Consider the following 8,954-nt stretch of genomic DNA (forward strand, 5'->3'; position numbering starts at 1 on the left):
TTGCGTTTAAGATTTAAATATATTTGGTGATGTGTTGCCGATGCTTCATAAAACAGCAGATGATGTATCACGAAACAGTGTCCACTAGATGTCAGTTTCTGCTTCATAATCTCTGATCTACTAGTTCAATGAAACCTGCCGTCATTTTTCAACTGAAGACACTGTATCATGATACCTCAGCAGCTGTTTCACGATACAGTTTCCTCAGTTTGTAAGGCCACTAGTTGTCACTCTCAGTTTGACATACATCTAAGTAGTAGATCAAAGGTTATGGAGCAGAGAGACGTCTCTACTGGTCTTTCAAAATGAAGACTGTATCGTGAAACAGCTGCTGAGGTATCACAATACAGTGTCTTCATTTTGAGGATGATACCAGGTTTCACTGAACTAGTAGATCAGAGATTAGAAAACAGAGAGCGACATCTAGTGGCCTTAGAAAATGTAGACACTGTATCGTGATACATCATCATGTGTTTCATGAAGCCTCGTCGACACATCACTATATTTGACGGATGGATGATGTTTGAGGCAACATCTCACTTCTAGAGTCTGTTGCTGGAATGAAAGCCACGAGTCTCAGTGCTCGATGCCGAGAGGATGGAAGTGTCTCGCGTCCAGCAGCGTCTCCCCGAGTCTCTGCAGCAACCTGGGGTACCAGTGCAGCCCGTCGCTCTGCGGTTCTGAAGGTCCCATCAGGCTGTAGAAGAACCGCAGCGGGGCCAGGACCCAGTGGGATAAACTGTGACTGTCCACGGCGGCGTAGCAAGACGCCAGAACGTTGTCGACCACGATCGACCCGTGCTGGGTCAGCGGGGCGTACAGCCCGGCGCTCGTCCGCTCCCCCACCAGAGTCACGGCGGCGAGCGTCGACCCGTTCCCGCGCGGCGTCAGGACGCACTGTCCGGGCCGGACCTCGCCGGCGAAAACCGTCCTGAGCCCGGCGCCGAGTCCAGCGGCGCAGTCCGCCACGAACAGCAGGTGCGCCGGCGTGACGGTGAGGTTAAGTCCGGCGTCGGTGGAGATGACGCTGAAGGTTTTGGTGGCGTTGGGCCGGCGGTCCAGGAAGGAGAGGACGGCGCTGTAGAGAGGCGAGCCGTCGCCGTCCGTCGCCAGGACGCGGTTGCCCGGTCGCAGCTCGCTCATCCGCCGCGACGCCCCGTCCTCCAGGGTCACCCGGGCGTCGCCAGGGAAACAGCCTCCGGTCTTGGCGGCCACCGAGTTCTCTGCGGACACAAAGATCCACGTTTGAAAACCCGCCGTGACTCACTGATAACCAGAGAGACTTTGACACGACTTTATCTGCGAGGATCAGGGCGAGTGTGTTTACCATGTGACCGCGGCGATCTTTCCTCGTTCTTGTGGTGTCGGTCGTAAAAGACTCGTGGAGGACCTTGACTCGTTTTTCAACAAGTCGCTGAAACTATCGTAATTCTCGCAGAACTGTCAGTTTTGTACGTCAGAGTCGTTTGCTTAAGAAAAACAAAATGGCGGAAGCCATTGTTTTATTTTGTTTTAAATTCAATTATATTATAAACAATCAAACAATGAGTCGTCTTTAAATCAATTAAACGGTTCAACACATTTACTCAAAATCAAAAAGTTATTTCAAAAATCTTTTCATAACAGAGGAAGTTACAAGATGGTTAAAAACAACAATTGTCTAAATGCTAATGCTAAATGATGCTACCTTAGCATTAGATACAGTACAGAAAATGTTGATGTGAGTAGCGAAGTAGATGCTAGGTTAGCTTCTTGTTAGTCTTTGTCTGTTAACATTTTTTTTATCAACATAACAATAACTGTCGTTAGGCTAGCATAGTGTCATGTATAGCATGCTATTATTTACAGGAATTAGTTTTAAGGTAAATTTATAGTTATTATATGTTAGCATTTGATAGTAGCAATGAAAACATTAGGTAGCTAAGTAAGCTAAGTAGATGCTAAGTTAGCTTCTTCCGGATGTGTTTGTATTGTTAGCTCTACGATCCAATAAGACTAAAATAGAATAAAATAAAACTTAAAAAAAAAATTCTTAGAAGGTAAATAAACAAATGAATTCAGTCTGTCTGTACAACTGTTTCATAGCAAGTGGCTATGAGCTAGCGTATGTGGGGCTAGCATGCTAATATTAACAGGAATTAAACATTATAAGTCACAGTAAAAAAAAAGCTTGTAGTATATATTAGTTTACACATTTTAATTTTGTTGTTGAGTACATGATGAGATCCAGCTAGTCTTAGCCATTAGCTTAGCAAAGTATTCCTCCTAGTCGCGGCTCTTTTGCTATTGCTAACACCTGTACTACTATGTCTACCCAGCAACAATAATTGTGTGCACTTTTACCTATTGATAGTGCACTGATAGTTGCTAGCTACATGCTAACCAGCGCTGCTATTGCTTTCTATAACAAAAATAGTCATAGAATGTTCAAATAAATTTTAGTCAGTAAGTAAGTCATTTATATTTGTAGAGAAGTAGTATTTTATTTTACGTAAACGATGATAAAAACATACATTTGTGAATGGATTGTTTTCGGGGTCACGGGGCGGGAGCGACACTGTGTCTTTAAGACGTGGTGAGACGAGGTGACAAGAAGAGGTAGTCACCGGAGCTAATGGATAACCAGCTGATTGTATCAGCGCAGTCTGAGCACGACCCGGGGTCAGAGACGCAGGAAAGTACACACACTTATGTCGGGAAGACATTCCTGCTCAGAGTTGAGATCACGTGGATCCGCGAGAAAAAAGGCCACGACGTCGGCGACACGAGGAAACGAGGAGGAAAGAAATGCACTCGGTATCGTGGACGAGACAAATAAAAACACGTCTTAAGTGGGTCTTAAAGCGGCCAAATATTTGCTGAAGGTGTGAGTCCACGAGCACGAGAAGGAGGTCCATGACCGCGAGGTGATAAGACGCAGATAAGAGATCCCAGAGAAACTGGCCCAAGGAAAAGCAACAGCAAAACAAAGAGAGAGTTAATCATCTTACAGCCGACTAACCTGCCCAGACGTTCGGCTTCGATAACCGGTGCCGTCGGACCAGCTTCTCAAAAAATGTCTTGGGCTATGATTCACTTCTGTAACTCATTCGTCTTCACTTCAGAGCAACTTTAGTTGTCGAAGCGCAGGTGCACTAGTGGCTCTGATTGCCTCCCATAGGACACACACTCACACACACACACCTCCGAAAACACTTGTAAAATCCAAACACACTCGTGACTCACCTGACTTGACGCTACAGTGAATGTGGGCCTGAGACTCGTAGTTGACCCAGTCGAACCCGGCTTCCACCGCTAGCCGAGCTAGCATGGCGTACTTGCTCTTGTCCCTGCGGAGCACAAACGTTTCAGATTCAGAGCAACATACACTAAACATCTCATGAGGACGACACAGCGACTTCAACCGTGTTATCAAACGAACAGTTGCTTTTGTCAAAATACTTTTTTATTTCAATCCTTTTTGTCATTTACAAGTGTCGGGAAGCTAAGCTAATAGCTAATCTTCGGGGATATCTACCTGTATGTGAAAAAAAAGCTAACCGACAACTAGTATTAAAGCTATATAAAACATAAAAATACCAATAAGAACTTTATTTTTTTTGTTTCGTAGTACTTAACACAAAAACAAAAACATCTGAACTGACCTCAACCATTTCTATCCATATTATCGAATTTTTGGTGAATAGTTTTTTATTTCAATCCTTTTTCTCATTTAGAATTGTTGGGAAGCTAAGCTAATAGCTAATCTTCGGGAAAATCTACCTGTATGTGAAAAAAACTAACCGACAACTAGCATTAAAGCTATATAAAACATACAAATAACAATGAGAGCTGTATTTATTTGTTTCTCCAAACAGTTTCGTAGTATTTAACACAAAAACAAAAACATCTGTACTGACCTCAACCATTTTTATCCATATTATCAAATTTTTTACATTTTTATTTCAATCCTTTATCTCATCTAGAAGTGTAAAAGCTAAAAAGCTGACCTACAATTAGCATGAAACTAGCATTATAGCTATCATTTGTTCCTATTAACAGTATATTGTAACAGAAAAACAAAAACACCTCATGAGGACAGAGTACTGACATCAACTGTTTTTATCCATATTATCGTATTAACAAGTGTTTTTGTCAAAATACTTTTTATTTCAATCCTTTTTTTCATTAAGAAGTGTCGGCGAGCTAAGCTAATAACTAATCATTGGAAAATCTACATTTATGTGAAAAGAAAGAAAGCTAAAGAGCTAACCTATAATTAGCAGGAAACTAGTATTAAAGCTATCTATGACGTAAAAAGAAAAATGAGAACTTTATTGAAATGTTTATATAACAGTGTCAGAGTATTGTAAGACAATAAGAAAAACATTTGATCTGACGTCGACCATATTTATCCATATTATCGAATTTTTGTTAAATACTTTTTTTATTTCAATCCTTTTTCTCAGCTAGAAGTGTCTGAGCAAGCTAAGCTAACCTACAACTAGCATGGAACTAGCATCAAAGCTATATTTTAGGTTCAACAATTCAAAACTTTATTGATTCGTTTCTTAACAGTTTCAGGATATTTTCCGTCAATAGTTACGATGTCTTTCATCTCAGCGCTAAATCAGAAATCTAAAACAGGAAGTAGAAATGCTAAGCTAATTAGTTAGCTAGCAAGTTTATTTATCAAGAATCAGGTTGTTTTTCACACAGAATTTTTAAGTAGAAACAAAATCATCTGCCAAATATGTTTCAATCATTAAAAAATAATACATTTTTATACGACACACAAATAAAGTAATGCAGTGTAAATTGAAGTATATTTATGAGCTAATACGACACATTGAGAAAAACTATTTTGCCACAAAACATTAATTGATGAGAGAAAATGTATTTGTTGTTTGTAAATAAATCTTGTATCGCAGCAACTGAAACACCAGACTTTGTAATTAAATAAACATTGTAAAAACCGTCAGTGAAACTCGTCAGCGGCGTGCTCACCTGTCGGAGGTGGTGATGTCGACCGCTCGTCCCTCATAGTGCAGCGAGTCGGCGGAATGATGTCCGTCCTCGTCCCAACCCTCGGTGACCCTCAGCTTCACCCCGGGCCACATGTTCATGACGGAGATGGCCAGAGAGTTGAGCTTGTCTTTGCATCGCTGAGGAGACGACATGAAGGACATGAAGGATCAGGAAGGACACGGAGGACATGAAGGACATTAAGGACATGAAGGACATGGAGGACATGAACGACATGAAGGACATGAAGGACATGAAGGACATTAAGGACATGAAAGACATTAAGGACATGAAGGACATGAAGGGCATGAAAGACATTAAGGACATGAAGGACATGAAGGACATTAAGGACATGAAGGACATGAAGGACATGAACGACATGAACGACATGAATGACATGAACGACATGAACGACATGGAGGACATGAAGGACATGGAGGACATGAAAGACATTAAGGACATGAAGGACATGAAGGACATTAAGGACATGAAGGACATGAAGGACATGGAGGACATGAAGGACATGAAGGACATGAAGGACATGAACGACATGAACGACATGAACGACATGGAGGACATGAAGGACATGAAGGACATGAAGGACATGAATGACATGAAGGATCAGGAACGACATGAAGGACATGAAGGACATGAAGGACATGAAGGACATGAAGGATCAGGAACGACATGAAGGACATGAAGGACATGAAGGACATGAAGGACATGAACGACATGGAGGACATGAAGGACATGAAGGACATGAAGGACATGAAGGACATGAAGGACATGAAGGACATGAAGGACATGAAGGACATGAAGGACATGAAGGATCATGAACGACATGAAGGACATGAACGACATGAACGACATGAAGGATCAGGAACGACATGAAGGACATGAAGGTTCAGGAAGGATCAGGAAGGAGAAGAACCTGCTCTTCACAGGTGTTTACATCTGTTGATGCTAATGTCGTTGAGCTAACACATGCTAACTAAGGTAAGGTAAGGTAAGGTAGAACTTCCCTCAGGATCAATAAACTACTCGATCAATGAACTACTTGAACTCTTTAACGTTTCCCTCGATCAAATCACCTCAATTTCAAAGATTGGCAACATTTTTGATAAATTCTGGTTCTGAAATTCAATGTCATAAAAAGTGATAGAGCTGAGCTAAAGGACAGAAATGATCAACGTCAACGACTGAAGCTGAGATCAAAGTAAAAGGTATTTCATGTAAAGAAGAATTCAAAATACTTCCTGTTTACTTAATATACATTTGGTTTGACCCCTGACCTAGATTTTGGCCCCTTGTACGATGACCCCTGACCCCGAAGACATTTATTGTCGTGTTGTTGTTTCTGTTCTTGAAGTTAAATCCGTGACACAAGTTCTTTCCTCTTAAAAAACGCTAAAGTCCTGCGAGATAAAAGTTCTGCTCGCGCTGGATCTTCCAGATGAAAAACAAAACCAGATCCATAAACGAGTCTCAGTCTTTCACGGACTCGTCCGACCTTGAGCCTCAACAGTTATAAACTGTGATACTTGAGATTAACTTTGAGGTATTTTCTTCTCGTGACCATGAACTGGTTAGAAACAAACATCAAAGTCTCACATAAGTGGCTTTTTTTTTTTTACTCGGGCAGATGTTTGTGGCTCTTTGGGCTCTGGTTCTTTGGTTCCCGGGTCAGGTCTGAGTCCGAGTCTCTCGAAGTCTTCCTGGTCTGAGTCATGACTCATAAAAGAATCAACGGTTCTAGAACCTTCTGTGTCCTGGTCTCGTCTTGGAAGCTGAAGTTTTAGTCCGGACTAGTCCTGGTGTGGGTCAGACTGACCCCCAAGTGTCCTGGTCTTCACTGCAAAGGTCTTCTGAACCAACACTAGTCTAGTCTTAACCTACACCTGAAGTCTCTAATCTGGTATTTGGACTATTTTAAGTCCTAATCTGGATCCGTTTCTCCTCAGATCGTGACCATGAAAGAATCTTGAATTGACCTTCAAACACACAAACAGTCCTGGTCTAGTCTTGACCCCCGAGTGTCAGATAAGAGTCTCGGTCTTGACCTCAGACTTGGTCCCGAGCCCTGAACTTCTTAACCAAGAATGTTGGGTTAGTTTGTTCCTGATCCTTCAAAGATTAGAATTCACTCCTTGAACTTTATCAACTATAACTAGTCTAATCCTAACCCACTGACCCTCACGTGTCTTAACTAAGACTAGTCTTGTCTTAATCCTAGACTGAAGTTAGTACTCTGTTAGTTAGTGTTATTCTGGGTATTTTTGACCATGAACAAGTACTGATGTATAACTTTGTGATGAACTGATACAAGTAAAAACAAATACTGGTCTAGTCTTGACCCCTGAACGTCAGATAAGAGTCTCGGTCTTGACCTCGGACTTGATCCTGAGCCCTGAACCTTTGGTCTTGACTAAGAAGGTCATGTTAGTTCCTGAACATTTGAATTCACATCTTAAACTGTATTGACTTAATCCAGGAAACATACTTTAATTGGGGTTTTTAAAAAAGTATTTAAACTCAAAAAGGTATCAAAATAAAACTTTTTGTGTCCAGATACTCATGTTCAAAAGTATCAATACTTTTCCCCGGAAACAATACTTTATTATAACTATTTAACGTGTGGTTCTGTTCATTGTAACTGATTTATTTAAGTTAATAAAAATATTTATTTGACATTTAAGGGTCAAGTATCAAGTTAAAAATGTTAGTTTGGTGAGTTTTATTTAAAAATATACATATATTGAGGTTTATTTAACTGTTTGAAGTACGTTCAGGTTCGTCTAGTCGGAACAAGATAATTCAAATGTTTAGTCCAGGAGTTCAGCAGGAGAAAGACAAAACCTTAAAACGAGTTAATCTCCTCTTCAAGGTGACGAAAACAAAAACCCTGCGCTCATGGTTACTTTTCAAAAGAAAGCCAGAATTAAACCTGGTTAAGTGTTATTTCAAGTGTCAGTTTAAAGAGAGTTTACGACACTTACGTAAGTCAACGGGTCACGAATGGTTCAGAAACACAGAAAGTTTCCCCAAAAAAAAAGCGCGTCGATGGAATCAATGTGTGGTTTAAACATTGAACTGAGCGCAAACACGGCTCCAGTGATCCGGATCACAGACGCTCACCTGGGTCATGAGCCGGTCCGCGCCAGTGTCCTCCTCATCCTTGAAGATGATGTCAGTGTTGTAGTTGGGGGTCAGCTCCTTGAAGCGCTCCGAGTTGCGCGTGATCTTGCCCTCGGGGCGCCCGCTCGCGCCGAGGGTCTTCTCGGCCACGTTGGGGCTGAACTGCCGGTAGGGCAGCGGGATCAGCTTCTTGGGGAGCCGCCTCTTGCCGTACCCCCTCCCCGGCCCGCAGCCCTCCGAGGCAGGTGCGAGGAGGAGGAGGAGGAGGACCGAGGACCACAGCGAGGCGAGGGCGAGGAAGGAGACCCGCATCGCCCCGGGGGTGAGGAGGGCGCACACTCTCCCGGCAGGGGAGACAGATCTTCTTCAGAACCGGTCCGGGTCAGTCCGCGGCTCCATGGCGGCGACACAACAACTCAAGGTTGCGCGTGTGGGGCTCCTCGGCAGGGACGCATGAGCGGGACTCGCACCAGGGACCCCCCGCTGCTGACAAAGTTCCAGGATCTGCTCGTAAAGTCCGAGGATTTTAAACAAACAGGTTCAAAGTCGAGGCGAGGGAGGAGAGAGAGGGAGGGACTGCTCTCTCGAGTGCTGGCTCCTCTGGCTCCTCTGGTTCCTCTCACAACATCTCGTCCGCGCGGCCGCTCCAGACTGATCCGGGACTGCCAGTCCAGACCGCACCCTGGCAGTGGTGCCCTCCTCCCGCGGCCCTGCTCTGCCACCCTCCGCCCCTTCTCCACATCCCTGCGGCAACATGTTAATTTTTAAGTCGCTGCAGGGCCGGAGCTGGACGCGACGGGGGCCCAGGTGAGGTG

At 43.3% G+C, this 8,954-nt stretch overlaps 1 protein-coding gene across 1 annotated transcript; it reads right to left on the reverse strand.

Moving 5' to 3' along the window:
- Positions 1 to 320: 320 nt before the first annotated feature.
- On the reverse strand, positions 321 to 8,737 carry LOC148068035 (indian hedgehog B protein-like). Its single transcript, XM_087804258.1, has 4 exons — positions 8,140 to 8,737; positions 4,987 to 5,144; positions 3,226 to 3,329; positions 321 to 1,223 (listed from the first exon to the last, which is right to left on the reverse strand). Exons 1-4 carry the CDS (start codon positions 8,449 to 8,451, stop codon positions 577 to 579), a joined length of 1,221 nt encoding a protein of 406 aa, XP_087660384.1. The 5' UTR covers positions 8,452 to 8,737; the 3' UTR covers positions 321 to 576.
- Between the last annotated feature and the right edge of the window lie 217 nt (positions 8,738 to 8,954).

The sequence above is a fragment of the Callionymus lyra genome, chromosome 12 (assembly GCF_982586985.1).
Source record: "Callionymus lyra chromosome 12, fCalLyr1.hap1.1, whole genome shotgun sequence".
NCBI lineage: Eukaryota > Metazoa > Chordata > Actinopteri > Syngnathiformes > Callionymidae > Callionymus > Callionymus lyra.